Genomic DNA, 22,107 nt, shown 5'->3' with positions numbered 1-22,107 from the left:
GTACTATAATAGTTTATGTCCACTATTAAAAAAGACTGTTTTGTTGCTTTTTCTATTTTTGTTGGTCTTAATGAATTCTGCTCAGATCTGAAAATGCCTTCAGTCACGCGGTTTTGAGTGACCCACAAACACTGTTCCCCTCCTGTCTCCTCCTCAGTTAGCTCACCCTTCCATGTTTTCTCTTTACTCCACAAAATGTGAGAATAACAACAACAGAAGCGAACACAGCCGCAGACAAGGACTGAGGGAGAACAATACAGCTGACCGTCCTTAAAAGGCAAAATAAAACTAAACAAAACAAAAATACAAAGCAAGCACAAGATGCTCAGTAAGCCCTAGGTAATTAATTAGGGGTGTTCAGATTTAGTCATGGCTTAATACCCAGCAGTGCAGTGCTAAATTGCAGTGAAGTTAAATCTAATTAGAGCTGTCTCTTAAGCCGCGATGTGTTTTATTTATTGCAGCATTTCTGGAGCATTTTCTTAATTTATGTGGCATTACCATGGTGACCAGCAAATTTTCCACTGCTGGTTTTAAACTCTGAGTGTCACAAAGACATCATAAATCTTATTATTGGGTGGAATGAGTATGTTAATAATGTAAAACAAGAACAGTTTATGAATATTCATAGTACATGTGATAGATCTGGGTAAGGCTTTATGAGTTGCCACATAAGCCAGACAGCTCATGCTCAAAAACTATTCGTCATCTGAAGCAGTCACTGCGGACGTCCTCGTCTATAAAGGCACAAAAGTGGGTTTCAGACTTGAGTTAAACACTTTTGTTTTGAGGTTCTTTATTACAAGTTTATTCATTTTCATTTTTTTTTTGTTATGAGCGGGAAGACAGACAAGAGGAATTTATAACCAGCCAAGAGTCAGATTTAGATCAGTGAGTGTGTTAACGTGGATAGAAATATCCTGTTTATGGGGCTCATCCAGGCTCATCTGATTAAGCATATCCCCCAGTGTTCCTGCACCTAATTACATTTAAGACTAATTTAAGGGCTTTTTGTTAAAATATGCAATAGTTGTTTGGGTTTTTTTTAATTATTGTACTTTAAAAATGATGATCTAGTTACATAAAAAATAAATAGTTGGCAGTGTTGGGGAGTAACGGAATACATGTACCGCCGTTACGTATTTAAAATACAAAATATGAGTAACTGTATTCCGTTACAGTTACCGTTTAAAAAGGTGGTATTTAGAATACAGTTACTTTGTTGAAATAAATGGATTACACGGCGGTACTTCCCTGTTTCATATTGTGGCGGGTCAGGACTGTTTGGGTTTTGTTTGACAGCTACGTTATGTTGTTCCAGCGGCAGCGTTACGGTTGCCATGGTTACAGGGTGACGCTCTCTCTCTGCGTGTTTCCTGGGTGAGAGAGGCCTTTTTGTTGTTGTGCTAAGCTAATAGGCAGAATGCTACAGGTATAGCTCTAAAGAATGTAGCATCATAGGCAGTGCAGTCCGTGCTGCAGGGAGAATGGACTGTCATACACGTTATGTGTCTGTGAGCGAGGGAGAGAAAGGAAAAGTACGAGCTGTCATCGAGCAAAAACGGGAGCTGGAAGCATGTAAATATAATAATAACCACTGCAGCCAAGAAGAGAGCCTGACGAGCCCAGTTGTAAGTAAGCTATTAAGACTCGACTGTACACCGTGTTTGTGTTTTCCTCCAAAAACAATAAGTTCCGTTGGAGCAGCCTTTCAACGCCTCTCTGTCTCTCGCTAGCAAAGTTGACCCAGACAACAAAGTAAAGCTAGTTTTCGGCTACGAGCCCGACACAGAACCCACCGTATTAGCCAGAGGTCCCTTTACTACGGTTCGGAGCCGCGGACCTTCAGTAACAGTAATAAATCACAGCAATAGTACATTCACGTAGTTGTAAACAGCATGATAATATATTAAGTAATCCAAAGTATTCATACATTTTAAAAGTAACCTTCCCAACACTGATAGTTGGACTCTTAGTTGTTTATTGACATTTATATCATAGTTATACACAGATTTGTGCTTATCCAGCATATTCTTTTTGGGGGCCTTCACATAATGCTGTGTTTTCAGATGCATCTCACTATTAATGTTTTTAATTGCTGGTTACATTTAGTTACCCAAATGTGCTTGGTCATCTTAAAGATCGATGACTTGGGAGTGAAAGCAGGAGGACGTCTTGACATACCAGCAGCTTTAACAATATGGGATTATAGGAGTAAGAACCACCTGGTTATTCAATCAGAAAAGTAATAATTGACAAATTAATACATCATTCATTGACTTTTTATTTAACTTTCATGTACTTGTATCCAAATAAGTGTCGAGCAGCTTTAATGCAACAGAGGCTTCCAGTAACGACTCGCTTCAAAACTGGATGGTGCTGAAACTCAAACAACAAAGCTTCCTGCAGCAAAATCAAATGTCACAACAATCCCACTTTTAGTGTAGAGACGTAGAATGTCTCCTGACAGCCCACAGCCACATCACGACTAGACTCTGACTCATGCTGGAATGCCTCCACCGCTGAAGTTGCAGTTTTTTATCCTTTCGTGTGAAAGAATGAGATACAGGTGGTGAAACTGAGCTTCCACTGAAGGGTGGCGGGCCTCTCCCATAGCAACAGGTTAACACAGATTATAATTAACCTAGCATGCATTTCTTTGGACTGAGTGAACAAGCTGGAGTACCTGCAGAAAACCCACAGAGGAGCAGGAAGAACGTGCAAACTCCTATTTTTGTCATATGATACAATGGCGACTAACCCCACCAGCTCATTTCTGGACTTCATATTCAAATCGCTTTTTTCAGGTATGAGAAAATAAACATAAATCCTTTTTGTTCACTATGAATGTGGAGCGATGATTTCAGGCACAAAATAAAAGCCAAACAGCGATGCTTACTTTAGTGTGTAATTTAGATGTTGGAATTCGAGATGACTGAAATGCACATATGGTATATAAATCCATATACTGATTATATGTTTGTGCTTGACTGTATGCACAAACATATAATCAACATATACTAAAGTTTGAACTACTTTATGTAAATTTTAGGCATACAGTACTTTATGCTTTAGTTATAGGACTAAAGCTTAAAGTAACATATAGTAAAGGCCTGTTTTGCTTCACACCATATTTATGTCTACTTCAGGCTGAGTTTGACGCTTTATAGAGTTTGACAGAGCAGTCATTAAACTGTAGAGAGACCTTAAGAAAGTCTAGGGGCAAACTCTGGAAACCCCATGGTGCATTTCAATGGCAGGGCAGTGTTTACAGGGACGTCGTCTCCTGTTGTCCGTCCCGTCTTTGGTTTTTTAAAGACCCTGCGGGGGAATCCAGAGCTCATAATTAATTGATCCAGTTCTTGTTTGATTCTATTTATAGTTAACCACTTCCGCGCATCAAGACATCCTTCTTCCCTATGACGTGAAACTCTCAACACCCTTGATCAACACATTATTATCTGGTGGAAGCTTGTCAAGGTCACAGCAGGGCAGCTGAGAAATGAATCTTGAGTGCATTGTGTTTTATGAGACCCAGCACTGTCACATCCACAGGAAAACCAAGCGCACGCAGTGGGAGCCTCACAACATGGAGCATGCATATTTCAAAATGTTCAATTTGAGGAGACACGTGCCCCCTCGGTTGCAGAGGGCTTGATGGGCGCACTGCATTTGTGGTCGGGAGGTCATCCATACTTAACGAGGTTGTTGGTTGTTTGGCAGTCATGTGACTTTGTTTTCCTCCAAAGAAAAAGGCAGACATGCTGCCTCTGTGGGATGAGAACAAACTTATTTTTGAAGTTGTGAGTTAACATAAAATAGGGGAAATTAAACATGCATACAAGATCAGAGGGTCATTGGGTTTCATAGATGTTTCAGACATATTCATTTACATTTCTGCAGCAGTGCCAGAAAACAGGCATGAGACACATAAGTAATCATAAGGTAATCACTGCCCACCACCTGACATCCACAGATCACATTTTCTCAGCTAAATCTGGTCATATTTTTTAAAAATATGTCTCCTTCAACCTGCTTGAAAAGTGAATGTTTAATTTTCTGATGATAGCAGGTTTAAAAGATCTCTAAATTGTAAATACTGTCAAATCTAAAATCAGGTTACAGTAAATTTCAAAAGGAAAACTTTATCATACGTCTAGACCAGATGTAGCTACTGTTTAAAGATTAAACAAACATATTTAATTTTAGTTTTGATACAAAATTGATACAAATTTTTTTGAGGTTGTGAAAATGTTAAATAGACACATAATGTTCCCACCAGGTATACAAATATTAGCTCATGCCTTATGCAACGAGACATAAAAACTGTTTTGTGTGTTTCATTCTGTGTAAAAGGCTGTCAAAACACAACATATTTCAGAATATATTACAGAAAATATCAAATCTGTTGGTTCAGAGTCAGAGGTGCTAAGGAGGATGAGTGCACTTTCATAAGAGATAAGTTTTTCTACACATTTTTCACAACTGAAAATACTTTTTTTTCACTTTACATCAAATCTTAACATTATATCTTTTAGTCTTGCATCCTCTAAATATATTCAGTTATTAGGAATCTTAGTTCATGTTAATTAGCGGTACTTCTAAAATAATAAAAACAAATAAAATGTTCAAAATAACAATAAAATATGTTAAAAGTAAGATTTCTCATTCTGCAGAAATGTGGTTTCTGTCATCAAAAAATAACATATATTAAAGGTAACAACATTCATATGTTAAATAAGCTTCAAATGAGTGTTATTCTAAATTGTTACATTTACACAGACTTCTTTTATTGAGTCTGTTTTATCCTTTTGTTTGGTGGCATGGTTTGGTCAGACCTCTGTCACAGAGAAAAACTCTCTAAATCAGATAGTGAGATGGTCCAGTCGTCTGATAGGTGAGCCACAGTCTTGTTTAGCCTCCCTGTACTCCAAGCAGGTACAGAGGATGGCTTTATCAATCCTTAAAAATGGTTCCCATCCGCTAAGGGGTGAATTTCAGCTTCTTCCCTCAGGACGGAGGTTTCTATTTCCGAGATGCAGGACAAAGCGTTATAAAAACAGCTTTGTCCCCGTTGCTGTCACTGAATTAAATAAGAACTGTTTTTGATTCGAAATATTAAAATTACTATATATGTGCCACAGTGAGGTTTATATCTTTACTAGGTATGTGTGTTTTTAAAGGGATGCCAAATGCTGTCATTTTTTCTGTAAAGCAAATTTACCTTGCCTATGGGTATAAATAAAGTTACCTTGACCTTGACATGTGAGCAGCACTTTTCTGTTGTAGTTGGTTGAGGCGGAAGTAGTTTTAATTTACTGCCCTCGGTAAATCTCAGTGGCCAGTTTTGAGATGGTAGGGGAAAAATGGAATTTATGTAAATAAATATTACAAATAAAAATATTGCAAAGTTTAATGATTGTTTTTATTTCAATTAAACAATCTTAAAAGGGTCAGAGTGGTTAAATAACTATAACAAACGAACTTGGACAAGTAACTAATTATATATCAATATAGTAATTTTATGACTTGGTTGAGCAATAAAGGTTCAAACTGTAACAACATATCTTTATCAGATTTAATCAGTGATTCAGTGCAATAACTTTCACCCTGTGAGACACGACTCCTCTGACTTTATGAGCATATACAGTGCAGTACAGTGTTGTGTAGTAAATCCCAAAATAAGACAAACCCTGATATTCATTGACTGGAACTACAAGGTATTGAATTCCCAACATGAAACAAAAGGATCAAATAAATGTTGACACTATAAATAAACAGCTCCGATATTTTTACTTCACGCTGCGTATGTTTAACATGGCAGATATCTACATCCTTTACTTCCTGTGCTAACAAATATTTTTTTATAATTTACGTTCACGCGTCCATACAAATTGACAAATGTTAGCTTGGATTAAGTGTTAACTGTCAGACAAATTTAACACCTTTTCAAGGAGAGCGACGAGAAGAAAGAAGTCGTTACATTTCTGTGACACTGTGAATCAGCGTAAATAAGTGAATGAACAGAGAAGAGAAAACCTCTTGACAAAAAGAGAGAAAGACCAATAATCTCCGCCTTGAGGTTTTTCTATTTATAGAGTCAGAACGTCTCTTCAGATTAAGGTCAATGGCAGCTATTTGCTGCCCTCTACTGTAGGAATACAGACTGGCTTTTTTCAGGTGTACTTACTGTAGCATATTTGTTTTTGTTTTGTTTTTTTAACTGCAGAATTCTCTATACGTATTTTGTTATTTGGTACACTGTGCACATAATATATGGCCCAGATTTTAACTGCATAGCACAGAACATAATAACTTTTTGCATAAACTCTGGGTCACACATTCACATTTGCCCTATGCACTGGTCTCTTTGGCCTCAAATGGAGTGTAAAAAGAATAAGAAAATAGCAAGATGAGCCAAAGCATCCTGAGACAAACACTTTAGAATAGATTTATTATTATAATTACGCCCTTAAAAGTAAAGCAATACTTGAGAGTCACAGCTTTCAGATTGGGAAGCACGGTGGTGTGCTGTCCCATTCCCTATGACAGCTGGGACAGGCTCCAGTACCTCTGCAATACAGAACTGGATAAGTGGAAAGTTTTTCAGACTTCAGGAAAAGTTATTATAGTTAACTAAAACTAAAAGATTTTAGTTAACTAAAAGAAAAACTAGACCTAGAAACTAGAAAACTGCAATAAAAAATGTAGAGGAATTACCCTCACTGTAGTTTTAGTCTTATAAAAATACTTTTTAAAAAAGAAAGCACTGTTTTTATTGTAACACTTGCACTGATTTTCCTAAACCTCTGCCTGTTGCCTGACATTTGTCCTCCTTACAATAATTAAAAAGCCATTTACTGCGTCTGTCATCTTAAACGAGCCGATACGGCTTTGTTTTTGCTTTAAGGTAACTGACCTTTTAAAATAATGCGAATTTTCATGTAGTTTTGTTCATCTTAAGTTCCTCTTATTTTTTGTAGCATAACAACACACACATAAAATTATGCAAATTTATGCTAAAACACTTACAGGTAATTGTGATAAATGTCACCATTGGGGGGGCACGTCTGCATGAACATCGGGTAGTAGTCATCATTAAAAAGAAGCACGTGATCAACATATTGGATTTTACTGATGTAGTACTAGGATATGAGCAACAAAGAACAAGTCGTTCAACTATTTCTATCAAAAAAATACAATGTTTGGAACATTTACCTCCCAGGTATAACTTAAATCATGATTTCAGCTCGTGTTTAAAGAAGACTTCAAAATCTATTCAACATAAATGGGTGGGATGCCATTGCATATCTGCTTAACACCAAATAAAAAGCTCATTTTGCCCCTAAAACGAGGATTTATATTGTTATGACTTAAATCATTTGATTGCTTTCATATAATGTGCTAATTTACTGCCTCGTAATACCTCACTGTTACTTTCGCTTACTGAATGTTTAAACAGCCCCCGGTGTTGTTTAACAGGGTGAGCACTGTACAGCGTCAGTATCAGCTTGCAACGGGGGAAATGAAGACCATAGATTTAATTTTTGATTTGATGCATAGGTTTACTATCAGGTAGAGTTGACAGGGAGTACAAAGAAGTACTGTTTCAAGCTGCAGAGTTTAGGACAATCATTCAGATTGAATAACCTGATGCACTGCACTAAAAATAACAGCTGCTGTTACTGCATAGCATTCAGGAGGTGCATTGCAAGAGTTACTACTCTCAGGCATTTTCTGCAAACCCTTGTACCTGCAAAGACAAAGTACAGAATATAGCACAAAATATCACATCTATGCACAATTCTGAAAGTGTTTCCTACTTTTATTAAGTACAATTTTCATTTTTCCTTTTGTGCAAACTCTATTGTACTGTAAGGACTAACTAGTCATAATGTTAAGCAACCTAAAAGTCTGAACTAAACTCCTGCAAGCACGTCATGGAGGAGGCATGTCAGTACATTGTAGTCACTGAAAAAGGTGTCCTAAATACAGCCTTTCTCTTTTTGATGAGCAGTAATCCATCTGATGCTTACATCTGTGTTTGGAGTCAACACTCAACCTTCTTGAGAGTCCTGGATGTGCAAACAAAAGTTAAGCACAGCCACAACAAGACAGGAGAGGCTGACTCACACCATGTTGTGCCTGTTGTACATACTGAAAAGCACACAAAAAATGATGAGCGCAATGCTTCGTATTACCAATTCCTTCACAGATCCGACACATTTTCTGCATTTTAATTAAACGCCAGAAAACGAGGACACGGCGGCACAAATACGCAGAACAACAATGAAGGATTTTGAGATGATGCTTGAAAAACATTGTATTTAGAGTCAAGCGCTCGTACAGAAAATGGCTTTGCAATGTCCTTCAAAAACAAAGCAAGTACACTTTTTTAAAAAAGAGAAAATCAAACCAGGAGCTACAAGCGCAACTTTTCACATTTAATCAACATTCAGTTTATCCGATGTTCTCAAACAGTCTGATTAAAAAAAAAAAAAAAGTAAATGCATTGTCATCTTGTGCTGTAGCAAGTCTTACAATGAAGCCCTTTAGAGTAAGAATACATCTGAAAACATGATGAAGGCTCGGGCACATCAACTATTATGTACACATACATGAACTCTTTGGTTCTATGATCCATGTTTCATTCATTTATTACTTTTTTCCAATTTAACACACTTAATAAAATGAATGTTTTCATGTTTTGCGGTGACAGCGTGAACCACAAATCTAAAGAAATATGAATCTGCTACTACCGCTGCCACTCTAAGTCGTTTTAAATATTAGATCTATACTTGCTCTTGCTTCTACTGCTGCTAAAGGGCACAATAGTGGTTTAACTATTAATCTATACATTTTTATTTTTTCAATTCATAACAGATTTGAACGGATCCTCGTATCCCAGCACAGAATAGACGTTCCCCTCTGATTGAACATCTGGTATTGTAAAATTGAGTTCAAAAGAAGAAATGTAAAACATAATTTTACCTCGAATGAGAATTAAGATGAACTATTACACAGTTTAGTCACCTTTAAATGAAATCCGTGTTTGAGCTCATGTTTCATTCCCTCTCTGCCTGTCCACAACTAATCAGTACCGTTTATCAGTTTCAGAGGTCAAATATGAAATGATTCTTCAAACCATAGTCTGTATTCATTTTTCAGCTCTGGCCATCTGCGGTTTTTGCTCCAGGAAAAATTAAACCTGGGATGGTCAGGCAATACTTTTGACAAACATATATGAATTGTGTCTTCTTAAAGACAAATCAGGTCGAGAGAACTGTTGTGCACGTGATACACAGCCCACAGTAACTCAAAGACCCTGAATGTTTACGATGAGGCCTGCTTTGGCCTTTCACTGACAAACGCAATGAAAACGAAGAAACATGGCAGATTTGAAAAGATGCACTTTCACTGTATTTCTCCGAAAACAGCAACCAGCGTTTTTACTGTAGTGCAATGACCTCTTTCAGCACATAGGACTAGTAGAAGTGGAGATTTCAATCAGATGACGAGGAAGTACTTGATATTCTTGAAAGATCTGGATCGTACCTACTTTAAAAATCTTATGCAGCTATTTTCTTTAGTGTCTCCCTTTTCTATCCTTTTTCTTTCAGTCCACAAACTGTTCTCATTAGCCTCGTTTCCAGCACCAGCTAATTTCAGAAAACAATCTGGCAAATTCATCGCAGCCTCCCTGCCCAGCACCAAACGGGAGACGGAGTAAGCTAAAAACATGATAAAAAAGTGTCATCTAAAGCAGTTCATGAGACAGGTAGTTACAGAAGAGCAACAAAGAAAAATCAAGAGTGAAAACTAGACTTCAAGTAGCCAGAAGCATCCTCCATTAAAAACTACCTAAGGTGATATTGAATGTAAGCCCTAGGCCACTGTTTGACTACTGCTTGGCTATTTTTTCCACCTAGAAAAATAAATCCCAGAATTCAGGATCAAAACTAGGCTTAACGTAAACCGGCTCTCTGAGGAGAATTTTGAAATACATTCCAGAGGGTGATTTGGACATTTCTATCCCATATTAACAAGTTTACTTCTACCTAATCAAAATCTTACACTGGAGAATAAAGTACAGCCATAAAAAAGTCAGTAAAATTGATGTTATGGAACCTGCTAACAATCCTCACCTGCAACTCCACCCAATGTAATGCAAGATGCTAAATTCATTTTTCGAACCTGTGAAAAGTCATTTTTATACCAAATATCTGGCCTAGATCCAGATCAGGATGCTTTATGAAGAAAGCATTAAAGAAAAATGGCAGCTACAGCTGGCAGACAAAGTGATTAATCCCGCTTTGCAAGGGTTTATTTTTCTATCTTTGTCCTGAGTGCTTTATTGTTGCATTGTTTTCATCATTCTGGAGGATTTTTAATTCTTAGGTAAATGAAAGCATCAGTGCTACAGTGCATCGGACTGCACAAAGCGTACCTAATAAACATAGATGCAATCAGTATGCAATCTGACGACTGGTTTGAGCTGCAGACACAGCTGACTCTTGCTCAACATACCAGATCCTGAGTACTTTTACAGAGCAGGAACAAACATGTGTGAACATATTTTGCCCATCTCCAGAGCCAGACTGCAGGACCTTTGGATAAGTCAGATCAGTCGAGTGCTTTTGCACACAGACGGGAGGTTTGCAGTGCGCAAACCAGGACAAGAGGTGTCCAAATAAGGAAATGGTCAGATAAAAATAAAGGCTGCTTAACTTCCCAATCTTGGCCCTGAGCAGAACAGCGAGGGCTAAATATAAAATCTCGTGGTTTCTTGTGTCTCGCCTCCGCTGCACTTCACAGGTCCCCTACCATTTCATTAAACTATTGTTGCTCTCCTCCAAGCTCGGAAACCTCAAGGAAGACGAAGCTACACGCGAGAGTGAAGCTGAATAAATACAGCAGCGTATCATTACATACAAAATAACTTTGATTACTGCCTCGGTGTGCCAGTAGTGTAATGTGGTGTGGCACACCACATTTGTACAACTACATTGTCCTGTTCCCCCGGCACGTGTCACATTTGAGAACGTCTACAGAAATGTACACAATACTTTGAGAAATCCTTTTAAAATGTCTCTGGAAAAATCACGAGGCTCAAAGAAGATTTTCCACAAATAATCACAACCGAACACTTTCCCTTTGTGCTCTCTAGTGTTTTGTGTCTCCGTCCTGGGGTTTGGTACCATGGCAGTATGCTCAATAGGCTTTATTTAGAGTGCTGCTCTGCAGAGTGAGGCGCCAAACGACCACAGATCCCAATGGTTCTGCAGCCAAATCAGAAGCTTGATACTCTGTGTGCTCTCAGCGGTCCACAGGGACGCAGGAAGGAGGTGTCCTCTTCTGCCATGTCAGTACTTATTAATCCCAAAGATCCTCACACCGTGCAGCTGGGGCAGCTTGGGAATGAGTACCGTGAGCAAGGAGACAGTGTTGACAACAAAATGGGCCCGATCGTATTTGGTGTAGAAGCTGGTTAATATATACCTGAATCAAGAATAGGCACAAAAAAGGAGAAGATTACAATGAGCAAAGGGCATAAAGCTTAAGTCTAGATTTCTTTCTGCTGGTGTGAAAGCAAGGCAGTCTGTTAAAAGCCTGAAGAAAACCACAATGTCCTTATAAAATGTCACTTTATGTATAAAAAAAACATTTCACTTAGTTTTATTCTGCCAATCACACCCAGATGTTTCCTAACTCACAAAAGCTGTGCCAGCAGTTGTCCTGTGAGACCATTTTAACGTGCCAAACAACAGAATTACAACACTGGTAATGAGCAAATGAGTTGATATGAGAATCTGTAAGCCTAAATCTACACTAGGCTTCCAAGCACCAACAAGCTAAAAAGTCTAATCTAAGTCCATCTAATTTAATCCCAGCATGCATGTTAGGCTAACTGATGATTCCAATTTTGACGAGGATGAGAAGTAGATAAAACACTTAAAGTGGTTTATGAATATGAGATTATTTATCTGAAGTTCGGGAGCAGGACCACATAAACATTCCCTTTTGCGGCTTATCTACAGATGCCCACTTGCTCTCCCTCCCCTCTTCCTCTGTCTGTCATCCTCTCTCAGAGGTTTCAGGGGACTTACTGGCTCAGGAGCCACTGCCCATCCTCAAGAGGCCTCAAGAGGCCTTCCACACACTGCAGTCTCTGGTCAAGCTCTCTGTCTCATTATCAATAAACGTTTTTTTCATTTGCATTTGGGGTGGTTAGAATGGTCTAAAGATCTAAGGCTAGATTTCATGTATAACACAATATATTTGTTCATAAATAATAAATATTCTGTTACCTATTCTATCACATTCAGTGATGACACCTAATCAACATATCTATAAATCTTCCGTTTATCACAGAAATTTTTCAACTTGCAACAATCTGAAAAATTATTTGTATAATCCGGTCGTTAAGTCTGACGTCACTAGCCGTGTCTGGGCCTAAACTCCGCTGCAGGTCCATATATCAAACGATCACTATGGCATTACTGAGAGTTGAAAAACTGTCTAAAGTCTTTCATCTTTAATAAAATGATCAGCATTCTGCTCTACCAGGTGTAACAATTGAGTTTAACATCCAGACATCCATGAAAACGGAATTTATGACATTTAACCGAGTTAGAAGTTAGCAGGAAGTTAGCTCGCTAGCTTCTATCTAAATACAATATAGCATGTCCTGACTGCGGGGTTTTGGAAACAAATTAAAACGCACAGCTCTGTTATCACTTCCAACATAAATGAAGACAGAAAACTAAACAGCAGTGACGTTTGTAGGGTTACTGAAGTTTGGCTAGCTGGTATATAATGATGTGCTACGTGACCGCTAGCGACACAGCTATGTTAGCATAATATAAACAAGCTAACTTTTTTTCCCCACTCGATAAAAGTTAGCGTGAGTGTTCTCGGTGGTCAGGAACAAATGTAATCGCATGGCAGGATGCTGTAAAAGGACCAAACTTCAGCCAGGAGAACAACTGAGATAATCCATCCACAATACGAGGTTAGTCATTCATATACTGCTGCATGGGCTGGGCTGTAGTTACATCCTAAGGTTTTAAAAACTGAGCTTAAATAAATGATTAGCGGTAATAAAAGCCGAGGGAGGTCAACAGTGATCACTGACTGTTTTAGGAGCTTTTTGAGATTAAATAGAAGAAAATACATAACATTAAGCATGTTAACAACACAAAAGCCATATTAAACGCAAACTACTTTAGGCCCGGAAGTAGGATTCGTCACGTCATCACTTAACAACCGGATAGAAGCTTCGACCACAATTCAACCCGGCCTGCGACATCATAAAAAGGAAAAGTCTGCACAATAAAGGTATAAAAGTTTGAGGTTGGAGACATAATATATAATACATATTAAGATTCTAATGATTGTAAAGTCTAGAGTCTATATTTATAACATAATTCAACATCTTTCATGAGTGCAGTGGGGCATATGAGGAAGATGTAAGTTAGTTTTTTATTGTAACCTCAGAGGAAACCAAAGTAAAATATGAGAAAAACAAATGCTAACGGCTGCTTATAGAGTTTACCAGAATTCAGCAATGTGTGCATCTGATTTCACAGTTCTTCATCATTTGGTCCTACACTTGTTTTATTGATTATTTATCATTTTTATTATGGCCCCCTGGAAAAAACAAAAGAACCACATACATACCACATCCATGTATATAAACTCGGCTTTTGTGCTGGCTGTATGTTTGCAGAGTTGTGCTAATCCTGATGAGATGCTGGAATAAATAAAACTATGCTGATTTAATATGAGTCGCACTTTTAGGTGTGGCGGTAAGGGATTTTTGTTAAGTGAGAATGATGAATTGCATTTCCTGCTCTCAGCGGAACAGGTAAGGACATGTGCAAAAACACTCCCAGAGGAGTTCAGCAGATGTGTAGCCTTTACATCTGGAGTCTAAAGACTGACCGCTCACTTCTTCCTGCTGGCACTGGTTGCAAAACAAAATGACAAAGAGCCCCTTTAAATGAGTGCAAAAACAAAGTCCACACCTGCAAAAGCGCTATCGCTACAATGTTCGTGCTGAGCTGGCATATAAACCCTGGGGAAGCAGAGTGCTTCCTGTAAACTGAACTGTGGTGGTTAATAAGGACAGAAAAAGGCCAAGAAAGCAGCAAGCGGCACTTCTGCAAACACTGTGCCCCTTCTCAATTTGCAGGCTTGGCTAATAAGGGAGCAGCGTGCATGCTAATCAATCCACACTCACACCAAAGGAAAATAAGCGCTGAATTTTATAATGCAGCATACATTTTTCCACTGAGGTGTAAGTGTGTGCAAGTTCACTCTGAATAAAAGGTACTGGCATTCTGATTAAGCCACAAACACACAGGTTCATTCAAAGAGAGCTGCTTTTGCTTTAGGCCTGTCACACACAAAAGTGCTGATGGATGACAAGGTAGTGAGACGTGTCCTTGTCAGAGAACTGATGACCTACTCTGGTTGTCATTTCCTGTCTACACTCTCCATACTTGTTTAAGGTATTGTCCCATTATATTGTCCTCTATGGTTTTTTGCGGTCCTCAAAAAGCCGCATTAAACAGAAAAGCAGAGGAATGCAACTTACAGGACAATAGGTGTGATGGTGAGGAACTTCCGTGAAGCCGTAAACTGCACACCGTAGTCCATCTGCTCCCAGTGTGTAAGGAGGCGAGCTTTGCCTTGATCAGGGGTCTCGAAAGGTGTCCCTTTGACTGTATGAAGAAGCAGGTACATGCACTACAGAGAAGGGGGAAAACAGAACATTGTTGCCACATGATTGCCACACTAGTGGATTATTGATATGTGAATACAAGAGTAAACTTCGTACAGTACAAAATCTTCCAGGAAGTTAACTTACTAAGTTAAGGTCTTCCTCTTCTTCTTCTTTTGAAATAAATCTAAATCTACTGTAAAGCTCGTAAGTAAAAGTCGGATGTGTTCTCAATATTAGGAACACTTTTAAGCTGCATGATGAAACAGCCCATGCCTCAACTAGCAAATTCACTTGTGTAACAGGATCACGGTGTGGTTAATACTGCGCTCTTCTCAAGAAATGTGGGCCTGTCCAAGTTGAAAAGAGAAAAAAAAGGAACTATGAAAAAACAACAACAATAAAAAACAAGAAGCTTGTTAAAGAATCACCTCATTAACCAAAGGCATGTCTAAGAGCAGTGAAGCAGCAAGCAGCTGTGTCTCTGACTCAGCTCTCAACTTACTCCCATTCACCACATCCTAAACCTCTTCGCTGTGCTGCACGTGCCCTCGACTTAATTTGACCTCACTTGACCTAGTCAATAAAGGTTAAGGCAAACTGTGGCAGTGCTGGTCCTTTGAGGGACGCCACTACACCACTAACCAGATTATGGATGAGGTTGGTGAGGGTCCAGACCACGGGCACACTTGCAAAGGGGATGCTCAGCAGGATGATATGAAGGAGGCCGATGCCCAGGATGTAAGACAGCCACATACCCCGGCTGTTCATCACTCGGGTGTTGGGGTTAACCTCGCTGTGTGCTGTTCCCACGTTCATGATGGCGGCGGTAAGACTGTGTAACTGTCTCCTGAAACAAAAACCAACGATGTTACCTTCGAACCATCTACAACCTCTAATGGTAAGCAGTCATATTTAAAGGGTTATACAGACACCTGTAGTGAACTCAACTAAAAGAAAATGAATCATGTAGCTTGGTTGCCCTTAAATGAAGCTGCATAAAGGAAAATAATTACTTCTATGTATTACTATGTATTGCAATAAAGCAACAGTAGGTTATATGATGGCTTTAACCTGACATCTGCAAGCCAATCAGATGCCTTTGCCGTGGTATAAATGGAGAAAACATTAAAATATGATCAAATGAGATTTACACATTTTAAGAAGTAGCCTTGTGCGTGAATAAAGCTGGTGTCTGCTGGTTCAGTAGCAACTGATTGACTAGAGTAAACAATGTCGCAAGCGCTGATCATTCCAGCATGCTCTTTTGCAAGTTGTCTGGAAACATCACTGGAGACAATTGATCCTTAAAAAGATCTTGAAGTGAAGCATGGAAGCAAACACAGCAAAAAACAAGAAAAGTTCAAATGCGTTGGGTTAATTAATGAAATTATTGTGCTTACTGCAGAGAAAAATGGCTTCAACTCCGACCTTTACGGGCACTACTCCGTTATCACAGTTTTTCCGTTATCGATGGCTTCAGTTATGTAACTAATACTATCCCTGCGCGGCTGATGAGTCTGCGGGGCTTCCATTAGTCGCCCGGTTCCCCTCCTTCAGTTCCGAACGTGGCTCTGAGCCCTACGGTCCACTCGTGAACACGCAATCCATCGAGACGCGTCCACTTTTCTTTCGTCTTCTTTTAGCCAACAGCTGGTGACAACACAGCACGGTCCACGGTGTTACGTCATCGTCGCTCTCTCTCGGCACACGTTTCGGCGGAGTTTTTTTGCTCCTCGCAATTTTCTGTGATACGTCATGTTCGAGTCACGTGAGCTAATCTGGCCAATCACAGCGGAGTGCGCTGAAAACACGTAGCTACGTCTCCCTGACGTCAGGGCAGAGGAGGAGCTCAGGGAAAAGTGATTGACACTTATAAGCTACGTTTAATAATAAGAATCCTGATTTTTAAAACGAGGAGATATAGTTTATACAATTAAATTGCTTCTATTTTTATTTTTAAACAAACAAAAATAATTATCTAAATAAATAAATAAAAACGTTGTGGTTCTGATCACAAAAAACAAAAAAAATATATGTAAAATAATTTTATTATTGTATTATTAATAAAATAACTGCCTTACAGTTAAGTATATAATATTAAATCCATTTATAGCAGCACCTTTAAGGTGCCCAGATATTGACGTTCGTGCTGAATTGACCTGGAATTTAGCACATTAGGGACAAATAATATGGCATTTTAGTCAAATGCTTTTTTCCCAGTTCCCTGAGTAAATTTATGCAAATTCAATAAACATAAAATGTTTGTTTCATCATCTTCTAACACACCTTCTATCAATAAATGTAAAAAGTTAAGTTAATGTTCTGTCTGGTAATAATCATTGGCTTTCAGTTGCAACACAACCTTAGATTGGCCATTGGCTCCATAATTTAGTTGTTTCCACATTCCCCTAACAAGGAAGTATGCCTAGTTTGAGCCAGTGACAAGATAAAAATCCCCTAGGGGTTGAGGAGGGAAGGTCATCTGCAGTAAAAATCTGTCAATCTGGCACCATATTTGATGTGTCGTGCAGTGGCATCCCCTTGTGAATAAGCTGAAAGGAGCCAGCTAGCTACTGAGATTTGCATTTCACTTCTTGTTTTTAGCCCCAGGAGCTTTGTGAGACTGACATGCACTGTTTCACTTCATGTCGCTATTCACCACCATGTGAAATATCAAAATTACAATAACAAAGGCAAAAAAATTCCACCAGTGTCATCCTGTTATAAGTAGCTTCATAGTCTTTATTGTTGCTGCATTTGCTTGTCTTTAAGGTATTTTCCATCAAATTCCACTGAAATCCGCAAAGCTCTAGACTTGGTGACTTCCCCTGTTTGTTTTCCCCTGTTTGGCATACTGTAGCCAAGGCAGCAAGAGAGAGTGACGATAACATGCACATGATTCATGATGATGGTCTTTGTTCATAACCACTGGATAGCAGTGCCTTTGAAAACTAGACTAAATCAAATCACACTGTCAACGTTACAGGATGTTGTGACAAAGGACAAAAAATATTGCAGGGACACCTGCACATACTTTCCCCCCCATGTCAGCAGAGTAAGGCTCTAGCTGCCCACAGCCCTAAGTTGGAGAAGCTGTTGAAGGGCTGTTTTTGTTTTTTAGAAAAACAAACATTTTATAAATATATGATGGAACAGAGAGATTAAAACACAAAATTATCTAGAGATCATCCTGCAATGGACTCCAGTTGCTACAGAAATTGGTCTTTAGACAATTCTTGAAATATATTTGGACATCACAAGTTACCAATGAATCCATACATTCATCCTCTGCTGCTTATTAGTTACATTTCATCTCTGGCTCACTTCCACAGCGTTTCTTTGTCCTGTCTTCCTCCCCTCACCCCCAGCTGGTCACAATAAATGGCTGCTCCCATTTCCCCAAAGCAGGTCATCTTAATATTGGGGTTTTCGCTGTTTTTTCTGTATTATTGTAGGGTCTTTACCTTACAATATAAAGAATCTTGAGGTAAATGTTGGTATGATTTGGTGCTAGATAAATAAAACTGAATTAAAGTGAATATTCTGATAAAATCCCAATGACAGTGAGTCTCCACAGACACTACATTAGGTTTCAACAGGCTAGCATTTTGCCACAGTAACACACAAAGAGTCAAAAACAGTCTCAGCCACGCTCTCACAGCTGGTATAAATTCCAAAACGGTGGGCAGCAAAATCTTTATACACACACATAAAAGAAAGCTCTCGATTCTTCATGTAGCCAAGATGAGAGGAGACCTTGCTAGAGGCAACAGTAAATGTCTAACGTGGATCATACTGTGGTTTCAAAATCAAAAGATCAACAGTGTCATGTTCTAGATCCTAAGATAAACCCATATACTAACTTTGGCCCACAGTAGCCTGAAGCCAAGGGCGTCATCAGTCCTCTGCTTGCATGAAATGTTATGTGACACCTACTGTATCTAAGGGTACCCCTGTGATGAGTGGCATCAAACGGGTTTAGCCATCTGACAGTGGACTGTCTCGTGTGCTCATAGCCTTGGGAGTTATAGTTGTGTCAGATATGTAAACCTAGAGCTCTGCTCAAATGAGAACTATGGATGTCAGTGCTGTGAGATCATCTCTGGCAATGGAACAATGACCAAGTACATGACACTGATAAAATACTAAAGGAGGAGGGAGATAATGAAAGTACTCATGTGGGCACGTATGACACCAAGAGATGAGTATTTCAGTGATTTCACCATGAGTGTGCAAATGATGGTGTGGGTAAACCTAAATAACAAAATGTAATTAAGAAAAACGGGTTTTGTTCTATGTTAAAATGCCATTTTAAATCATTAGCTTTTGGTTTAGTCCAGAGCACCATTTAATAGTCGTCTTACAACTTTGGTTACCACTGATGATGATAGATCAAAGCTTCGGTGTCGTGCGGTTGCATTCATTTCTCCACAGCTATAAATCTAACAGATGTTTAGACATATTCCTCTGTAAACTCCACTTCTCTACTCTTAGGGTTTTGCCTACGGCTCATTTAGCTAAGTCTTTCAGATGTAATGCGATTCCATTAATAGGATGCATGCCAGTAACAAGAGCTTTTAATGATGAGATGCATTTCATATTTCCATGTCTCCCTTAAGATGCGGGTCAAGTGTAAATTCTTTGCATGGTTTTAGCCAGGATTTTTTTTTTTTCGAGGCATAAATCTGTATCCAATTATCATCCATAGTTTTACAGACATTACTGTAGCTCCATGCGTGTATTCTGGGAAGAACATTCCCAAAAAAATGGGACAGGGAAAAAAATTGTGTACCCAGGAACTTCACCATATATATTTGTTGCTGTCTGCCTTTAAAAAAAAATCTGTTACAATGTAGGAAAATCTTCTTTGTTTTTCCTACATTGTTTCAAGTCCAAATATTGCTGTGAAATTTGAAAAAAATCATAACCTTTTCAAAATTAAACTAGTGTAGCTTCCATTAGCCATAAAATCAGGAATGAAAAATTGTAAGCAGTTATATATTCTGTGATGTGGCAAAAAATCAAACTCAAAGCATTATTTAGTATATTGCACCAGATAATGTTATAATATCACAGTTTTAGCTAAATGAGTCAAAGAATACACAGTCAGTTTGGTCCGTTTAAAAAAAACTCCCAAGTTTAACTTTCAAAGTTTGAATTCTGCTTCTACAACGTTTGAAAAAGTCATTTTTTTTTGTACATCTCTTGCTACTGATACCATAAATATTAGTGAGTATTTTGCACCTGTATATTTCACTCATCAGACTGCAAAATGCAGATAAACAGCAGCGTCTGATTGTAGAAGACCAGCAGATGTCACCATCAACACACTTTGAACTGGTTGCTGCCATCCTGGAGTCTGGACTGTGATGCTTCTACTCTTGAAGACACAACTGTGGAGGCGTAGCGATATTATATGAGGTATAATTATTAATTATCATAATTAAGTCCCGCTTTTTTCTGTCATTCTAAGCAGCAAAGAAACTTAGGAGGTAATGAGCCTCTTCTTAGGTGTTTAAAATGAAGTTGTTATATATAATGAACTCAGTGCCTGTCTAAATCCACTCATAGGACCAAGTTTCCACTTTAGTAAATTAAGTTACAAGACTATAAGGCTAGGCAATGCAAGTATGAGCTTTACACAACATATAAAGTATAATCTGTACTCATCACTTCTTCGAGAAAATTTACATTTTAGTTCATCCAGTATCTTGTATTTCCAGCACTTTCTAGACATCTACCAACTCATGAGTTCAGAATCTCAATGAATTGCAGCCACAAGGAAATTGTTCAAATTTTAAAAAGCTGATAGAGACCGTGAAAAGAGAAAAATAAAATAAAAGAATTATAAAAATCTGGAAGTACTGCAGAGAAAGGATTTTGGCAAATCAGTGTCGCACCTTTAATTGGCGCATCGGAGCAATGCTTTAGAGACGTTACCTGAAAATACAGAAATATCTAGCCACAAACACAGATATGTTCTTAAGGTCAGTGGCGTTGGGGTTTTATGGCCTGTGGATGGGCTGCTTGCGACAGGAATGACACTGCCAGGGTAATTTTCTCCAGTAGGAGGGGTGGACTTGTGACCCAGGCAGGCTTGGATGATAGCCTCGCTGGAAAAGGCTGACGCAGGGAGTCCATTATTGCCCCTGGAGGAAGCGGAGGATTAGAACACCAAAGAATTTCAATAAAAGAAGTGTCTGTTTGGGGGTCGGGGAGAGGCAGAAGGATGGTGAAGGTGGTAGGGTGCTTGGGGGGGGGGGGGGGGGGGGGGGGGGAGTTCCCCTCATTGTCCCAGCAGTGATTGAGAGCAAGAGGAGGGGAGTGGGACAGCATTGTGTTTGCAGCTTCTCTGAAGAAGGTGGTTATTAGGGGGGATGGCTAAAGAGGGGTGAGGGATGGGGAGGCTGTTGACTCTTCATCTTGTGTGAACAAAGTCTCTGGCACATAGCCCTCTTCTGTCCCTCTGTCCTGGACACCCTTGTCTACGAGTGCCATGAATTCTGTCCCTCTCGCCGGGGACCCCCACCAACTCCAACCTGCACCGCCACACATTGTGGGGCTTAAGTGCCCTTTAATTAGGCCGCCTCAGTGTCCGGCTGAAGACCACTGAGGGTTTAGGCTCTTCCCTGTGGGACCTTGCTGAGCAGCTCAAACACACCAATAGTGACCTTCACACAGCCAAGGGATAAGTGTTTGCTGCTCTAATGAAAAAGATTTATTTAAGAGTATGGTTCTCATTGCCCCCGACTTAAAAAGTCCTCACAATGGCCCCGATATTATCTTTAACACGGTTCCATTTCCAGGAAGCATTAGCAAGGTCTGTTAGACGAGGCAATCGCTCCGCCACCGAGTGGCACAAGGCTGCCAAAAGACAGACACATCAAGACAGTACACACAGTTTACTTCCTGTGCAGACAGAACATATTGCACATTGAGCTCTTATTGAGGTTATCATCATGAGGTATTAATTAATCGGGCTCTCACTTCGCAGATGGAGGCCAACGAGAATCTGTTTCCTGGACATTAAATTAAAGTGGAAGGTTTCAATCTCGCACGCATTATAGGTCAGTGTGAACCCACGCGAAATTATGCAAAGGAGCGCTAATTCACATAAATTCTCTCTTCCACGTACACAGCCCAACACATGTGCAGCTTTGTCATTGTGATGGAGCTTATTTCATTATCATAACAGCATAAAGCACGGGATCCAGAGTGCAAAGAGGGAGGTGGGCAAGAGGCATTGGGAATTTGCTGAACTACTCCAACAAAATGAGTAATTTCTGGACACCCCATTGTGTGAAGAGCTTACAGGGCGAGGGCTCTGAAAGGAAGGATACAAACATGGCAGCAAGTAAAATAAAGTGAAAGATGGAAGC

General features: G+C 39.2%; 1 protein-coding gene across 4 annotated transcripts in view; it reads right to left on the bottom strand.

Annotated features, from left to right (window-relative positions):
• The window catches only part of ormdl3 (ORMDL sphingolipid biosynthesis regulator 3), a 37,188-nt gene that overhangs the window by 4,398 nt on the left and 10,683 nt on the right, over window positions 1-22,107 (bottom strand). For 2 of the 4 annotated variants that reach the window (XM_085169675.1, XM_085169674.1), the window contains 3 exons: window positions 15,371-15,575; window positions 14,600-14,751; window positions 5,099-11,499 (listed from right to left, as the gene is read on the bottom strand). In XM_085169675.1, coding sequence (XP_085025801.1) covers window positions 11,364-11,499; window positions 14,600-14,751; window positions 15,371-15,575 — 493 coding nt within the window. In that variant the 3' untranslated portion in view covers window positions 5,099-11,363. Of the gene's footprint in view, window positions 1-5,098; window positions 11,500-14,599; window positions 14,752-15,370; window positions 15,576-16,128; window positions 16,531-22,107 lie in introns of those variants that run through there. The other 2 variants (XM_085169676.1, XM_085169677.1) reach the window with 2 other exon arrangements.

Source organism: Neolamprologus multifasciatus, chromosome 8 (genome assembly GCF_963576455.1).
Source record: "Neolamprologus multifasciatus chromosome 8, fNeoMul1.2, whole genome shotgun sequence".
Taxonomy (NCBI): Eukaryota; Metazoa; Chordata; class Actinopteri; order Cichliformes; family Cichlidae; genus Neolamprologus; species Neolamprologus multifasciatus.
The sequence above is the reverse complement of the archived record's forward strand: the minus strand, read 5'-3'. Positions and strand labels throughout refer to the sequence as shown.